This window comes from Poeciliopsis prolifica, unplaced genomic scaffold (genome assembly GCF_027474105.1).
Source record: "Poeciliopsis prolifica strain line A6 unplaced genomic scaffold, Auburn_PproV2 SCAFFOLD008, whole genome shotgun sequence".
Lineage (NCBI taxonomy): Eukaryota > Metazoa > Chordata > Actinopteri > Cyprinodontiformes > Poeciliidae > Poeciliopsis > Poeciliopsis prolifica.
In genome coordinates this window covers 6333720-6350934 of record NW_026562383.1, presented here as the reverse complement: position 1 = coordinate 6350934, position 17215 = coordinate 6333720, and the positions used below count along the sequence as shown (strand labels likewise).

General features: G+C 42.3%; 3 protein-coding genes across 3 annotated transcripts; 2 read left to right on the top strand and 1 right to left on the bottom strand.

Moving 5' to 3' along the window:
* Positions 1 to 462: 462 nt before the first annotated feature.
* On the bottom strand, positions 463 to 6940 carry prmt5 (protein arginine methyltransferase 5). Its single transcript, XM_055033871.1, is given in 17 exon segments — positions 463 to 1084; positions 1161 to 1225; positions 1300 to 1410; positions 1554 to 1757; positions 2520 to 2695; positions 2770 to 2892; positions 3284 to 3342; positions 3999 to 4076; positions 4164 to 4325; positions 4411 to 4574; positions 4672 to 4721; positions 4805 to 4917; positions 5020 to 5154; positions 5297 to 5382; positions 6359 to 6477; positions 6773 to 6894; positions 6896 to 6940. Coding segments are annotated over 17 exon segments (1965 nt in total). The 3' UTR covers positions 463 to 931.
* An 888-nt stretch (positions 6941 to 7828) lies between these two features.
* psmb11a (proteasome 20S subunit beta 11a) lies at positions 7829 to 8857 on the top strand. Its single transcript, XM_055033614.1, has one exon. It carries the CDS (start codon positions 7829 to 7831, stop codon positions 8855 to 8857), a length of 1029 nt encoding a protein of 342 aa, XP_054889589.1.
* Positions 8858 to 9770: 913 nt separating this feature from the next.
* psmb5 (proteasome 20S subunit beta 5) lies at positions 9771 to 14973 on the top strand. Its single transcript, XM_055033796.1, has 3 exons — positions 9771 to 10038; positions 11166 to 11472; positions 14328 to 14973. Exons 1-3 carry the CDS (start codon positions 9814 to 9816, stop codon positions 14609 to 14611), a joined length of 816 nt encoding a protein of 271 aa, XP_054889771.1. The 5' UTR covers positions 9771 to 9813; the 3' UTR covers positions 14612 to 14973.
* Positions 14974 to 17215: the final 2242 nt, after the last annotated feature.

Below are 17215 nucleotides of genomic sequence, written 5' to 3'. Positions count from 1 at the left end.
TTCCTTCCGCTGATCTTTCTGTTCTTGTCTCAGCTGTGATTTTAACACTCTTTCATCTCCAGCTGTAACTCCTGGTTATTGTCCTTCATTTTCTTCTTCTCTTTCACCAAATCCTTTTTCTCCCGACTCCAGGCTTTTGACTTCATTCTCCAGGCATTGCCTGAGTGCTTGCATCTTCTTGCTTTGACCTTTTTCTTTGTCTCAGTTTCTTCCTTTCATTCTTAATCTTTCTCTTCCAGTTCCATGCTTATTTCCTCTAAATATATCATTGTCTCGTTCAGTTGTTTATCCATGTCCTTTAAATCTTTCTTTGCAGCCAGCAGGGTCTTTTTCCCCTTCACCAAAGCCTGCCTGTCCTGCTCCAGGTGGCCTCCTGTATTTTTCTTTTTAAAAAATACAGCTTTTCATTAAAAGCTGATAATCTTCCAGTTACAAGCCATACAGAAATAACTGTAAACTGAGAACAGTGCAGTGTATTTTTATTGAAAATGTTCAAACAACATAAGGACGCCAAACAGGTGAGCAAAAAACAGTAACTTCCCCCTCCCCAACACTCAAGAGTGTATGGACAATATCCTGACATTTTATGGATCGTGCGGAATGTGTCTGATAAGGCATAGGTCCAGTTGGATTGAATGAACATGTCCACAGGAACTTTTCGTAACTGCACGGATGATAACCTGAACAGTTAAGACTAGTGAGAGTTGCTGGAAGTGAATGGCCCGCGGTGAGCTTACCGGGACAACGGGTCGTGTAATATGCGGGACTGGGTCCATTTATTCAGTTATTTCTCTACAGACTCAACGGGAGACATCACAAGTCCAGGTTTTACATGTGGATTTATAAAAAGAGGTTCAAACAATCATAAAGTCTTACTAAAAATAATAATAAAAAAAAAAAACCAAGTGGATGTCTGACTGATTCTTCATGCTCACAGGCCGATGGTGTAGGAGCGGCCGGCTGGATTGTGGATGGCAGAGCAGGACGGCTCCGTCACCGCCCATTCGTACCAAACCTTCTTCCCATTGTTGCAGCGCCAGAATCGCACAACGATGTCATCGTCTCGGGATATTGAGATCGGTTGCTGTTAGAAAAAGGAAAGGATGTTTACGCCTTAAATCAAATTTTTACATTTTGACCCGTGTGGAACTCTGACTTACTTTGAGTGGGAACAAAATGGGAAACCAGGAGAACATGCCAGGTGAATGCGTGTCTGGTTTTATACCTGCAACAAACGAGTTTATGAATTAAACCGCATCATTTGCCAACCATTACTTCTTCTTCTTTACTCTAACTTACTAAGTGTGACATCTTTGTAGAGAATGGTTTCAAAGTAGCCTGCAAAGCCATGGAGCACAGAGTTGCAATCCACAGAGAAGCGAAGAGACTGGTACCGATTATTGTTCATGTCTGACAGAAAAAACAAAGATAAACTTACTAATTTTAATGTCTTGTGATAATATTCTACAGTCTACAACAGGGACAAAGTAAGCTAAAATACAACAAGATTGTATGTTTTGAAATGTCATACAGTGACATGGCTGAGTGTCTACCTTTTGTGGGGTGTGTAAATATGAAGCAGGGTTTAGGTTCCGCCAGCTGGTGGAAGTTATGGAGTCGCACAACGTATGGCGTCTCGAAATGACACTCTGGGTCCTTGTCGCGTTCCCGGCACCCTCGGACTTCGTTGTACAGCTTGGAGGAAGACAAGGGAGCCAGGTAGGACGTGTAGGAACACGGGATGCTGACTCCATCGTCTGCATTGAAGAGGAAAGAAAAATGATACACGACGCAAGCAAGCGGTGATGGTAACGAAGCGGAACAAATGCTTCTTCAGGGTTTCACCCACTCAAATGTATTACTTTTTAAGACAGCTAAGAGTGAAATGTGAGACCTGGTAAGACTGAAGCTTGACCAAGGTGTTCTATAACCAGTAAATCTCCAACATCAGAGTCTGTGTCGCACCAAATGTTGATGAGATTAGTGGCAGGAGAAGCGTTAACTTTTTTCTGGAGATCTTTTGCCACTGCCACGTCAAAACTAACATTTCTGGTGTTTGTGGCTCTTGGCAACAGATTTTGCTCATCACACTAGATGCGGCTCTCTACAGTCTTAACCCCCATAAACCTAAGTTTTTTGACAGCATGTAGCATTATACAAGTTAGCATCACTGGTTCATTAGCGTCATTGGTTCACGAACCAATGACGAGTTGGACGTCATCCGGTCAACTGGTGATAAATTTGAACTTAATCATGATAAGCACAAAAAATCCAGCTTGCTATAAAGGGTATATTAGCAGATAGTTAGCGCTAGAATGTCATTTAGATGTCAACAGGCGACTCAAATTGTTGCCTGATAGAAAAGTTCTCTGGTAAAAATAACATACGATATACGACCTGTGATGAACGTATTTAAAACCATGTTTTTTTTTTCCTTTTTAAATGAATTTAAGACTTAATTCTGTTCTAGTATATCCTAGAGAGATGTGAAGGTTTGTAGGAAGATCCTATATTAGTACCTTTGAGAAAGTGCTGCGCTCCATCCAAGCACTCGGGGGAGAGCTCGTTGTCGCCGAACGAGCCCAGCAGCTCGCTTACGATGATATCGGCTTTCTCTGGTGCTTCCCACTCCCGCATGTCACATGACACCACGGTCACCTGGTCGCCCCACTCTTCGAAGCGCCAGTTCTCTAATCTGAACAAACGAAGCTCTTTAAATTAAACAGTTGGGTCCTTTGAACGTTCCAGAGATGAAGCAGCTCTACTCACGTGATTACAGCATTGGGGTTTTTCTCAACAGCGTATACTCTCAGCTTTCGGTCTGCCTGTCTGGCAGCACGCAGGGATGCGTTGACCAGAGGACCCCTTCCTGCACCCAACACCATCAACACCCTAAACCAACAAAACAAATTGATCAGACACTTCTGGTGCTTCATACATAACAATGCTGACAGACTTTTTTTAAACACCAGTGATGTTTACAATCAGCCTGAGTAATTCAGCTAAGTGTACCTTATTGCTATTGAAAGATACAGATTCTGACTGATATTTATTGTATGAATGTGTATATGGTTATTTTCTCTCGTTCCATCTCATAAAATCCATTAAACTCCAGAGAATTTCAAACATAATGCCTCCCTGCGTTTCTTTTTTTAACCAACAGTATAACAGGATGAAGGTAATGAAGGGAGGAGGAGAGCATTGACTGAGCTACAAATCATTACCCCGCTAGATTAAGAGTCCTAATTGTAATTTCATACAAATATAAGAACATCTTACTTACTGAATATTAGTGTCTTTCTGCTCTTCTGGTACTCTGTCCAAAAGACATTTATATACAGCCTGAAAGAAACTAAGACTATTAGACAAATATGCATTCTGCACAGAAAAACATTTTGGATACAAGGACTATTTAGTTTCAATTTAATGTCAATAAACGTTTTCCCTTTCTCACCATGCACATTTAAAAAGTTTCACAAGAAAACAAAATTACATGGAATAAATGATTTTGCAGTCCTGTCAAGACAAGATTCAAGACCTGTGATCAACGTATTTAAGGCCAACTTACTTATTTAAAAATGGGTTTAAGGTGTTTTAAGGCCTTAACTTTAGATACACGAATGTAAGACTTTTTAAGGATGTGCGGCCAACCTGTGACGGTGATTGCATGGGTTGCAAACATTACTCTTGAAAAAGACTTTCATTTACAATACACTTATTACTCATATCACTAAATGCACTCTGTAACTGCCTTCAATAAATAATTTACTGATATTTATTGGCGCTCTCGTGGAACAAAGAGTGGAGAAAATTTTTTAAATAATATTTCCAATCACTGTTCATTTGTTTCCCCAATTACCATCGACAACTGCAATTTATTGAGAAAATAAATCAAAATTCTTGTCATGACAAGAACTTTTTCACAATAAATTAATAAATTACAATGAATGTCCACCCCCTCCTTAAAAATACAAAACAAAAAATGTCCATTGGCTCACCTGTTGGTACTGAGAATATTTAATGGGATCCTTCTCAAATACTTCATATGTCTGAGACTCCAGGTTGTCCATGAGGGGCTAAATGAAGCAAGAAATCAATTCAGCTATGAATTAAAAAGCTGATTAAAGAAAAAAAAATTGTGAGCGCAGAGCGGAGGTGTCGACCTGTAGAGGTGACTGCAGGTAGTCTTCGTAGCCTTTGGCAAACAGCTCATAGGCGTTAGGCGCAGGCCTGTTCTGGTTGAGGTATTCCAGGTACTGCAGGTAGGACCTGAAGTCCTTCTCAGTGTGCCGACTGGCGCCTGTGAAGATAAATTGAGCCTCCAACTGGAAAGACAAGTGTGTCTTTGTCAAAAAGGAAACTTTGAAATTTGGATAATCAACCAAACCACCAGGAGCTTTGATGTCGGACCTTAAAAAGCCGGAAGATTATCCTCTGATGGGCCTTAGACAAAACAGGAAAGCCTTTCTTATTTGTTAGGAAGATGCTAGTGGGAAGCACGGCTGCTTTGATCGGCTCTCCAAGCCACTTATCGATCACAGCGTCTGACGGCATGTCTGCTCCCACTTCAATCGCTGACAGGAATAGAAAACGAACACATTCTCAGTAGGGGGAAAAAAAAAAAAAGACTTGTAACGCTTTAATTTGCTGGCTGGTGGTGAGTTCGCTCACCGAGACAGATCCTCTTGTTGTAATCACAGAGGGTTCTGAATGAGTGCCACCTGAAAAGACAAAGATTGATAAAGAAACTAAGTTTTTATTTGATTCAGCTCTCCTGCTGATGAGGAAGCGGTGTAAAACTAACCAGCTCCAGGTTTTTTCATCTGCGCTCGTCTCGTCTAAGCAAGCGGTCGGTTCGTTCTCGATCAGGTCGTCCCGCATGTCTTCTGGGGCCATCAACGGAACACGGATCCAGAACTAACGAACAGAGAGAGAAGCTGGGGTTAAACGAGGACTGCAGCACGGACGCGTCAAATCCAATTCCAGGTGTCCGCTGGTTTCCCTGATGCTGTGTCTTACGTTTGAGGTGTGGTGTCCAGTGTGGATGTGGTTTAGCAGCATTCGGGCTAGATTGGCATTGTTGGGGCCCTTCAAAGGGATCATGAAGACAGGCAGACCCAGGTAGGCTGAGAAGTTCAATTCCTGTGCGAGAGCCTGGAGGGAAACGCAGAAAAACAAAAAGATTTTAGGAGAAAGTGACGACAGATGCAAACAGAGAGGAGCTCTGATGAGACAAAGGAACTGCCAGCCTCACAGCGGCAAAGGAAGTGAGAAATGTTCAGACTGAGGAACGTACAGCTTCCGAGTTCCTCCGTTCCGTCTCTATTTCTGAATCTGCGTCGACCCATTGGGAGAGCTTCCCAACAATCAGAGTATTCCAGTCTACAAAAAGACAGAAAATAGCCAACTTATTGTTTAAAAAAACAAAACATGTCCCATTTGCATTTACCATCAATCAGTTCAATATCGACATTTGTAAAGCAGTTTTCTGGTGGAAAGTTCTGAGCCAGATCACTCCAGTTTTATCTGAATTAATTTTTGTGTTAAATATTAAGTTATCAGAGGCTCCATCATTCTAGATAGCCTTATTTATTTATTTGGTCATTTTCAACCTTTACGTACACAAGTAAAAATACAAAACACAATGCTTAGGCCTGTCGCAATAAACAACAAATCAATTAATTGCATCATCAGTTTCCTCTCTTTTTATACCAAAGCCTGGACGACAAAAGTCATTTAAGATGAAACTAAAAGTCATGTAAGTTCAATCTGATTACACAGCTGTTTACAATAGTCAAGTCAAAATTATGAGCAAATTTAAGACGTATCAACTAAAGTGGAGTACATACATGTTGGAAAACAAGAAACATGTTGAATGATTTTTTTTTAAAAAAAAAAGCATATGACTTCTTAAATAGTTTTGGAAATATCAATTATTGGGTAGGTTTTAGGAAAAACAGGGGACTTTTGTCCAAAAGCTAAACAGAAAATAGTTGCTAGAATTTCTGTTTAACTTAAGCTTAAACATAACTAGGTCATACAATTAGATACTTTGATGCATTTAGTTTTGCTGGACGTGACGTCTGTATAGAAAACATTTTCATGTCCATGGCTAATGTTAAGATGTTTTACATGATCTAATATTAATAGCATTAAAAGTGTTAGTCAACATGAAATGCATACTTTAAAGTTCTTTGAAAAAGCCTTGAAACTCAACTCCATTTCCTAATCAGCATTGGATTTCCATTTTATTGGACAGGGTTACACTTTATCTGAGGAATTTCAAAGAGTAAATTATTTTTCTAATTGCAAATGAAGAAAGTGCATCTGCTAGCTTTGCTGTGGCATAAAGACTAACCTCTTCCACAAAGCAGCAGGTCTGAACGGGTCTGGGCTCCGGGTCTGGACTTAGCGGGCTCCAACTCAGACTCTCTCTTGAACCTCGGATGGAACAGGGGCATGCACAGAAAGTCAAACCTGTGGAGGAAAATGAACCTCAAACAACGCCGACATACTTAAAACAGAAGCCCGGAGAAAAGCGAAAGGCGCGTCCGAGAACACGTTTTAAAAAGGCGAGGAAATATGAAACACAACAGCCCCACGACCCCGTTGTGAACACTTCAGAGGATCAGCGAGCATCGTTGTGACGAGGGCACGTGCTGAGAACTCGCCGGCTAGCTTAGCCAACATCCCGCTTTGACAAAAAAACAACACGCGCGAGATGTGTTATTACGGCTGAAAACTGACACGCAGACTCAAACACTCTCCTCACCCGAGTTTGGCGACCGCAGCTAACGTGTCAGCTATCTCTGGCACGCAATTCAAGTCTCTCCCACAGGACACTCTGCTCCCCGTGCTGGCGGACGCCATGGCTTCTGTCCGACTGAACAAGTGTGGGGGGGGACCATCTTGCTCCGTCGTTCGGGGAAACCGGCGCCATTTTGGATCCTGAAGGACGTGGAAAGGTACCGCCTGAAGAGACATTCAGAGCCAAAATGGCTTCACAAGGACGCCGGTTGCATATCCCGTAAATTACCGCGATAATTATCCAGTGTCAGGAAGTTTTTTTGATAAATGTCAAGGGAAAAGCGAAAACTCTAATGTAACTATTTAACAATTTCCTAATATATAATTAAAAAGCTCTATACATATAATTTTAAAATAGTCTTAATATACGAAAAGTATATCAAAATAGCACAAAGTCCCATTTAGAGTCTTCAGTGATTTTTCTGGCCACAGCCATAACTCCCAATATTGGTTCTTAAACTTCACTAAATCAAGTTACTGTATCATCTAATTTCGCTTCAGGATTAACAAATGTTATACATCGAATTAATGTAGCTGGAGTTGTGTGCTATGGTGAAACAAAGCTAAACCAAAAGCTGAAAAAAAATCAAAGTTGATATACTGGTGGTTCTGGTTATTTTGCTTTTTATTTTGAAAGCAAAATAAAAGTTGCACAACTAGTTAACCCACTCACCCCACACACACATCTACATATTCACGCTCTCTTCTCAGAATGAAAGCGTTGCAGAAAGAGGCTTCACTGCATATCAAATTCACAGCTGGAAGAGTGAAAGATTGCTTACAGATATGTTTGTACATGTATGCAGTGCAAGCTGTAGCATTTGTTAGGGCTATAAAAGGATAAACGGTACTCTTAGGAGCAGTTAAAAAAGTGGACTTTGCTGGAATGATTCTTCATCAGAACCCTAGCTTTGGTTGGAAAACATATGGCTTTGTCTGATTATTGCTTGGTTTTCTTGTGGACTGCCCATCGTCTTTGTTAACGCAATCTGATCTATTTACAGCTTTTTTCAACACTAATATGGCTCTGGAAGATATTTGTTGCTTCAAAGACAAGCCTGCACAGCAATTGTTTCCTTTTCCAGCTTTGGAGACAGATTATCACAACCTTGAGCTGGAAAGACTGAAGACATCACAGACAAACTGGGGGGATCCACAGCACATTTTCGTGCCACCTTTCCCTCAAGCCACCCCAGTCATCAGCAGACGCACGTCTCGTTTCAGAGCACCAAACCATGCGCTGACTGTGCAAAGGCCTTTCCCTCTGTCTCATGGAACAACAACCTTGGGTTTCATTTTCCAAGGTGGTGTAATTGCAGCAGCAGACACACGTGCCAGCGCGGGTGGCCTTGTCGCATGTCCGGCTGTACACAAGATCACCCCTATTCACTCCCATTTAGTGGTCACCTCCTCGGGCAGCGGTGCAGACTGCATGCTTTGGGAGCGCATCCTGATCAGAGAGATCAGATTGTATGAACTGCGGCATAAGCGTCGACTCTCCATAAGAGCTTCTGCCAAGCTTCTTTCCTTTATGTTGCATCCATTTAAAGGCACTGAGGTGTGTGTGGCACTCACTCTGTGCGGTTGGGAAAAGGAAGGAAGGAGCACTGGGCTGGATAACAACTTTGGTAACCAATCTCTTGTGACTGATGTAAGCTCTTCAGGCATTGCCGGCAACACTTCAGCAGCAGATCCGCTATCCCCAAACAGTGGCCCACAGGTTATCTACGTGTGCAGCGATGGTGCCCGACTGCAAGGAGATATCATCTCTGTTGGATCAGGGTCTCCTTATGCTTACGGAGTCCTGGATGGGGGTCTGAGTTGGGGTTTGAGTAAAGAAGAAGCTATCTCCTTGGCAAGAGAAGCAGTTTTCAGAGCCACTCATAGGGATGCCTACTCTGGAAACAATGTGGATCTTTTTCACATCGACGCCCAGGGTTGGATCCAAAGACCAAGGGAGGACCTGAAAGAAGAATATTATAGAGAGTTGGAGAGAAGGTCCAAGCCCAGAAGAGAAAAGAAAAAGAGAGATGCAATAGAAAGCAGTTAGAGCAAACAAAGGATCTGTGTTGGGCTTTGGAGATAAAAATTATACACCTAGGCTGATCAAAAAAGTAGTTATAAGTTGTGGTAAACCTCTTCTAGTTTGAAAGGTATTTCATGAAACTTATAGACCTTTAGGGATATTTCCTAAAGTTAAATCCCTAAATGTTACATCAGGAAAAAGGTAGCTAAAATTCAAGGAATCTCTATGAAACCTATTGTAAGGGTTTTCCAGAGGTAACATAAACAAAGTTGTAGATAACCTTCAATGAACCTCTATAGAGCATTACCTAAATATTTCAAAACAACTTTTATTTATCTATTGGGGATTGTCCTCTGAACACTAACATTGTAGGAACATTCTGAAAGCTGCATGTATTGCTCAAAGACTCTTTATGTAAATTTCCCTGAAGATTCTTTAAAGGGTACATATCTAAAGTATTATTTAACCCTTGTTGCATGTCCGGCTATACACAAAAGTTATATAACTAAAGTACTTAACCTTCTGGATAATATTGTTAATTGAATATAAACTTCTTTGAACTTTCAGAGAACATTTCAGTTCCTAAATGTCACACTATTAATGGAGAGAACCTCCTTGTAACATGCTTTTCATGTTCTCTGAAGCACATTAAACTATATAACCTTCTCAGGATGTTCCTCCGGGTAAAGTTCAGGGAATGTTCAAAAATAATAACCAAAAGTTTAAACCGTTTTGGAAATCTTCCCTCAAGTTCTGGTCAGGTTAGTGCTTGTTAAGTACGTCCTTCAACAACCCATTAAATTATTTGGAAGTTAGTCTACGTAAAATAAGAGTCAAAAGCCTCGCTTTGTTAGGCCATGGCATATTTTTGACTGTTTCAGTCATCCCCCACACGGAGGCGCTGTGTAACTTTTGCAACCATGAAGAACAAGTCTTCCTGCTCTCGCCGGAAGTTGCTTGCTCATCGCACTCTTTCAAAGATGGCTCTTGCTAGTGTGTTAAGTAGTGATTGTCCGGATTTTTCGTCTGATTATCGGCAGCCATTCGCTTTTGGCTGCAGTTCCGGACAGATCGAAGGAGAATCTGAAGCTGGACCGGGGGACAGTCTCAGTTTTTGCGTTAAGAACTCGCTGCTCGCTGGGGAGGAAGATGGCGTTGAGAGGAAAATAGAGTTTCTGCACGGAACAACCACATTAGCGTTCAAAGTAAGTGTGGTTATCGTTGGTTCTTGCTAGACGTTTTCATCAGAGTCACACTAATTGGATATGTTCTCCAAAGAACATTTAGGTTTTGTTTAAATCGTACGCAGTGATTCATACCAGACAATGACTCAAACGTTAGCTTGGTGCCGCTAGCTCGGCTAAAAACTGCTTTCTCATGGCAGAGAAACTGACTGGTTTACTGCTGAATAATGTCAAAACAGAAGACCGTAAAGCCCATGCGTAGCTTCATCAACCTCTTTACCTCTACAAGTAAACATTAATCTGGATATCATTTTATTCCCATATTGTAATCTTTAATAACATCACATCTTCAAATAAACTAGAGCTTCAATAGTTGGGTCCTGGACCCTGTGTTATTGTCGTTGGCAATACAGTGGCAGACAGTGAATGCCTCAGATGTGTAACCCGTGTTGTTATTTTCTTATGGCAGCTATCTGACATTACGTTTCTTCTTTAAAAAAAATGCCAAGAGGACCTGTCATCATTCTGCTACAAATCAAATGATAAATAAAAGCTAAAATGGGTGACTAAATATAAATAAAAATTAAATAGTATTATATAACAGTCTTGTAGATTATGAATCATTTCTTTCACATAATTACAAATTCATGGCACCATTCTGAAATGAATTGAGTTCTGTTATTGTAAAGTTTGCTTCAAACTCCTATAATGTTTTTGACTTATGTAGACAAAAACATAGAAATAACCCATCTTATGCCAAAGCAGAAGATGAATTATTTTCCATTATTTTCTCTCCTTAAAAAAATTAAAATGGCAGTTTCCATTTTTTTTCTGACAGCTGTATTATAAAAGTAGATGAATAGCGTCAACATATTTTATTTTTTCCCTGTTTCTTTGAAAAAATAGAGCTTAGCAATGATGTAGTTTTGAAAATGCTGCTTTTTTTAACAGTAAACATATAGATTCAAGATTAGTAGCTAAAATTTACAGAAACAAAGAACCACGTTTTACATGTGTGCTGTTTTCACCATAATTGTTTAAACAGTGTTGCCATACCTACATTTGTATTTTGTTGATTCCTGTATTGTAACACTTGATTAATTTCTGAATGGAGCGTAACACGGGTCTTTTCCCCTTGTATCATCCAGTTCCAGCATGGAGTGATCGTGGCGGTGGACTCTCGGGCCACGGCGGGCTCCTACATCGCCTCGCAGACGGTAAAGAAGGTGATTGAGATCAACCCTTACCTTCTGGGGACCATGGCCGGAGGCGCCGCAGACTGCAGCTTCTGGGAGCGCCTGCTCGCTCGTCAGTGCCGCATTTACGAGCTGCGCAACAAAGAGCGCATCTCTGTGGCGGCCGCCTCGAAGCTGCTGGCCAACATGGTGTACCAGTACAAAGGCATGGGACTCAGCATGGGCACCATGGTGTGCGGCTGGGACAAGAGAGGACCTGGTAAGCATTGAACATGTACTTGTTAAAAAAGAAAATAATAATAAAATTACTAGAAGTAGATTTTAGTTAAATTTTCTTTGCCTTGCATAATAAAACCTTTTACAAAGTGCATCTTTTTAAACTCATTGTTTGCAGCTAAAAACAAGTTTTATTTTATAGCAGCGGGAGCAAAAATGGCTCTTTAAATAGGAAAAGGTAGTCGACCCCTAGTGTAGTCTCTTGGGTGGAGACATACCCAAGAAAACTTGCAGTTGCACATAAAGTTGTGCAAAATATTTTTCAGGGAGCTAAATACAAATGCATGTCACACTTTTTAGTTTTTTTTAATTGTTATTATTATGAAAAACGTCATTTTTCTTTCTCTTTTGTATTTATGCACAACTTTGTGTTGGCATGGCTGTTCCTGGGAAGCATTTTTCTCAGAACTGAGGGGGTTAACAAATGTGCAGTTCCTTTGCCTAACCAGTAGATGGTGCTGCAGCGCCTCTTTTTCTCTCCCCTTGTAGATAATGTCACGCTATGCATTTTGGATGCCATAGGCTGCAAGGCTCTACATCAGAAGGTGTGTTTAAAGAGGCCACCGCAGTGACACAGTAATGGGAAATCGATGATCCTAGGACTGTAGGCTTGTGCGAGTGTCGCCGGATGATGGGCGGCGGGGGTCTCCGCTCGGACAATCCGGGTCACGCGTTTAAATGCCACGACATGGAACGGCGATCAATGCCAGCTTTATCTTGTAAGGCGTTAGGCAGATGCTGACAAAACGCGCTGGACACACGCCTAATCCCCAGCAATCGATTGAGGAAATAAGGATCCTGTTATGAGTTCAACGGGTCAAACAATGTAAATATGTCCGCTCTCAGCGCCTTTGTGACTGAGCGGAGAGGTAAATGTCAGCATAATTAAATCAATCACTATAAGGCAGAAAGCTCATTAAGCCGACTACAACCACGTCAAATGCAGTTATTCCCCTCAGATGAAGTGTTTTAAGCTGCTTGCAAAATAAATGGAGTAAAAGCCACGCCAAGGAGCCTGACAGATGCAACTCCGTGTAATAACATTACATATTATGACACTTTGTAATCAGCGTACAGTTAACAGCTTTTATTTCAAGGGAGAGAAAAAAAAGTGACGGTGTAATGTACAGACTCCTTTCAAGGACAGGACAGGCTTGTAATAGGGCCGCATATGAATAATGGGGCCTCATTAGAGGAAAGAAGGGTACCGTCTGATCAGAAGCCTCGTCAGACGACCTTTGTGACAGATGGGTTTTTACCGCCACTCCCAAGAGAGTGATGTAATGACTTCCGTTTTATTTATTTTTTTTTGTCCCTACTCTCATTTTAAACGGATTCAAGGACCGACCCAGTAAATGGCAGCCGCCCATACACCACGCTGCGCTCACCACCAACATGCAAATACTGCTATTCCAGCCAGCTGCTTAAAAAGGGACTCCTTAAGCACCTGTCAGCCGGTTGATAAAGCAGAAGAAGTCTCCGTCGGCCGGCGCGGCCTCACCATCCGCACTGCGTTTCCGCTGCCTCCGCTCGTCGTTTCTGCCGCGGGCGCGCACGGCGGCTGAGTCAGAGTTGGAGGGGGCAGAAACTACGAAGCGAAGCCACACTGGCTCCACAAAGGCCCCAGGTGTGCGCTCGTATACCGCTTCTATACTTGGACCTCTTAAGGAGTCCTCAACCCTCCCCGCAGCCCTTTCCATCAAGCATGCCACTCGACAAAAGAGGGCCGCCTTTACAGTTCCCTTTCCCTGCCTATTATGTTTTTAACGAGTCCCTCGCAGTTTCCAAGTGGAACAGGCAGGTCTTAGAATGGCAAATTACCCCCGTGCGCACGCAGGCGCTGGATGATTATCATGGCAATCTAACGACAGGCTCAGGAAGCTGCAATTTGCCAGCTGAAACCAATACTAAGATTCTTTTCCTTTCTTTTTTTCCTTTCCTTTCCTTTTTTTTTTTAACGCCCTGAAAAGCAAGTGGCTCTCAAGCTTTAATAGACTGTCACTAGTTAAGCTGAGAATCAGCGAGCGGGGTTGATCTGCATGCGTTCCCGGATTGGTTTTCACAGGTTTCAGCTCTGTGAAAGCGTTCTGAGGAAAAAAAGAAAAATCCATGCCTTTTTGCAGGCTGGCTTCTTTTCAGCGCTCGTGGGCGAACTCGCAGGCTGGTGCTTGTCACTCTGGAGCCGGGCCCGTGGGGAGCGTGTGTCACGGCTCCGAACAAAATGTTGTGCATGTGTCCGTGACGCGTGGTGTGGAGCAAACTGTCCCTCACGTGTCCGTCGAAGCGTTGCGGAAGTCGCGTCGCTCAAGGGCTTACGGCAGAACGGGCTGACGAGCTCACGGCCCCAAATCCCGCGTCGACGGCTGCGAATGTGCCCGTCTGATATCCACGGGATGTGAGCACGCTGTAGCGTTGTTGGGTTTTCATTTTCTCGTCCTCCACGACGAGGCGTGAGCCGCAGTTACCTGGACAGCTCAGGTTATGGGTCGATAGTTAATTTTTGGCCTGTTTGCAGGGAATCAATAAGAACCAGAGATGGGGGCCTTTGGGCAGACGGCGTTATGGGGCCGCGCCTCGTCAGCAGGTTCCGTGGTCGGCTTCATTTTACTTGAAGAGGATGCAGCTGTTCATATCTGCCAGCCCTCGCTTCACTTGGAGGGGTTGCAGCTGCTCTTATTTTCTCTCCGGAGGATGAGTATGTGTGTGTGCGCGCTCGCGTCTGTACAGACTTGTGTGTTTTGTGCTGCATCATTTTAGCAACACCTGGATCGGGAGAAGCAACTCCCCCGACGCCACCTCCTCACCTTCTCGACCTACCTTTTTGCCCTCTCTCTTTAGGGCTGTACTACGTGGACTCGGAGGGCAATCGGGTGTGCGGCGACCTGTTCGCGGTGGGCTCAGGCTCCATGTACGCCTACGGCGTGATGGACAGCGGCCTGCGGCACAGCCTGAGCGTGGAGGAGGCTTGCGAGCTGGGCCGCCGGGCCATCTACCAGGCGACGTACCGTGACGCCTACAGCGGAGGGCAGGTCAACTTGTACCACGTCCACAGCAAAGGTTGGACACGGGTCTCCCAGACCGACGTGCTGACGCTGCACCAGCAGTACAAAGAGCAAGCGTAACTGATGGGGAAGAAGGAAGCTGAGAGGGGGGTAAAAAAAGAAAAAGTTTTCTAACTCCCAATTTTTGAAAATGTTCTTTAAGGTTAACACAGAATAAAAAGGACTCATTTACTCATCACCTTCCAGTTTCATCACTTGTTACTCGTTGTTAGCTTCATATTGTACATGTTAACAATGCCAGTAAGCTCTACTCACCTTGTGCAGAGGGATAATTTGAGGGGCTGCAGAGAGGGCGCCGGTGATTCATGCAAGCTTAACTCAGTGTGGGAGTAGTGTGGTGCTCACCCGGCGTACCATTCATTTCAGGTCCTACCCTTGAAAACTAAAATATCTTCTACAATAAAGCCTGTGTTCTTTCTCAAGAGTGTGCCTCTGCGGTTTCTGTTCAACTTTGGGTCAAAGGATGTGCAGATTAAAAACAATAAAAATCCAGGGATCACAGATCTATCAACGATTTGGTAGGATTTTCACACCTTTATTTGTTATATAATCCTCATCGGCCACTGTGGGAGAACCCTCCTTTGTAATTACCCAAAGGTTGGTTATAGCAAAATACAATGCAATAATGAAACACTGATTAAAACACTCAAAAAGTACATTGATAACATATAAAAATTTATTCTTTACCTTGTGTCTTGTCTTGGTTGATCTCTCATGTTTTATACATTTACCCTCTGTAAAGCACTGTGGTTAATGTAAATACAAATTTATAATAATTATTACTGCAGTGCATGGGACGAGCCAAGCAGCTCTTTCATGATCTGCACAAATATTTGAAACTTGTAAGATTAGCCATGCTTACAAACAGGTAAAATAATCTGACAATGTTTCCGGAACACATCTATGCAGTTTTTTATGTAGACGTACATGGTGAAAAATTAACAGCAACTTGAATTATTTAGCCTGTCATAAGAGGGGGGAAAAAAGGAATTAAAATTTCAATGTCATATTTTTTAAATATTTAGCCTTGTCCTGAATAATTAGCTTGCTGAGTTTTTATCTTTTTTGACTAACTTTACAAACGGCGCCCCATACATAACGTCGCTCTGATAAGTACACTTACAGGTTTTTGAGTCAAATTAAAAACCCTGATCTCTGCCCAAAGCCAGTGAGACAAAATGCATAGTGTTATTTCATAGCTACCCATTGCAATGAATCTAAAAGCAAAGCTTCTGAAGTTGCACGTCTACAGGGCCTCGAATTGACCAGTTGTTGCATTAGAAACCAGCCGTTATCGGATGCAGGCTGCTGATTGCTTAATTAAACCGTTAATTAAAAGGGCTGCGTTTAAAATAGGCGATTAATCAGCGAGTTCATTCATTCTGGGAAAAACCAGGTAAGTTATGTAAGCATAAATAGCTACTGTTAAGCTTGCTGGTTATTGTCCACCCTCTGAAATCCTGAATCAGATGGATGGTTTCTAGAAGAGCATGCTTTGTTTAAAGCTGATGTTGAAAATGTACACAGGAGCGCAGAAAACCAGAACAAAGAAAACTTTAACTCTCATCCTTTCAAACTACCATCTGAAAGGATGGGAGCCAAGCCAAAATAACTCGGTCAGTGATTTCAGAGTGAATCTATATCTGCCTGCAACAAAGATATGTGGAACCAGGCTTTCAGCAAGAAGAAAAAATAAAACAACATCAGCTGAAAAGGTTAATTTGACACACTGACTGGTTTTAACTCTGCAAAGACCTACACTAACACCCAGTTTAATCCATGATACACGGTGAAACATGGTAACAAAATGTATTATGATGTTTCTTGATCCTTGGTCCTTCATCCAACAGTGATGTGACAGTTTTTGTTTGGTTTGAGCCTTTTGGGGTCTTTGCACATGGGATGGTTTTGGTTTGCTGTTTGAATCCTCAACATAACAGGATGCTAGGAGCCAACACACACCAAAGCTGGTTTTACATTGGAGAAGGTGGATTAGCATGAACCATTACAGTCAAAATACCTACACAGCATGTGAACACAAGGATTAATATGTTTATTTGAGGGTTTATGCATTTCTCTAATCGAGGATAGATTAAAATGAATCCAAACGTCTTCACCCAGTTCTCGTGTTGTAACTTTATTGAAGTTGTTATGCAATCGTTCCGCCCCGAAATAAGAACGACTGAAATGCATCGTTGCATACAGCACATCAACCATGATGTGAACTTTTTCTTCAGTGTTGCATTCAATGCCAACGCCTCCATCTTCCTCGTAATGAAGTTGATTTTCTCTTTTTTTAAAACCGCTGTTTGTGTTTACATATCCGTCATCTGTTCCCCCAGCTGTTGGGATTTGGAGGTACAGCCAAAGACTGTTTTGTCTCCTCTATATGTTCTGCATGTATTAGCAGGGAGTAGCTCTGTCTAAATAGCAGTATTTAATTGCACACCACCAGCCCCAGTAATTGTGCCTCCTGAGTTGTAACAGTGTGTTTTCTTCCCTTCACTGATAATGTTTCCTTCCTCTGCTCACGTTGCACAAACGCGTCTTTTAATTGGGAGGGGAGAGGAAATTTATTCTTTAATTCCTCCCAGACACACTTTAGTTTTTTTTTTTTTTTTTGCTGTTATTTTTTTTTTCTCGTTCTCTGTGCAATGTTCTGTG

Excerpts from the sequence above, each read along its gene's own strand:
- psmb5 (XM_055033796.1), top strand. The coding sequence starts at position 9,814 with ATGGCTCTTGCTAGTGTGTTAAGTAGTGATTGTCCGGATTTTTCGTCT. Across the intron at positions 10,039-11,165 it reads CAACCACATTAGCGTTCAAA|TTCCAGCATGGAGTGATCGT; the intron begins GTAAGTGTGGTT and ends TGTATCATCCAG. Across the intron at positions 11,473-14,327 it reads CTGGGACAAGAGAGGACCTG|GGCTGTACTACGTGGACTCG; the intron begins GTAAGCATTGAA and ends CTCTCTCTTTAG.
- psmb11a (XM_055033614.1), top strand. The coding sequence starts at position 7,829 with ATGGCTCTGGAAGATATTTGTTGCTTCAAAGACAAGCCTGCACAGCAA.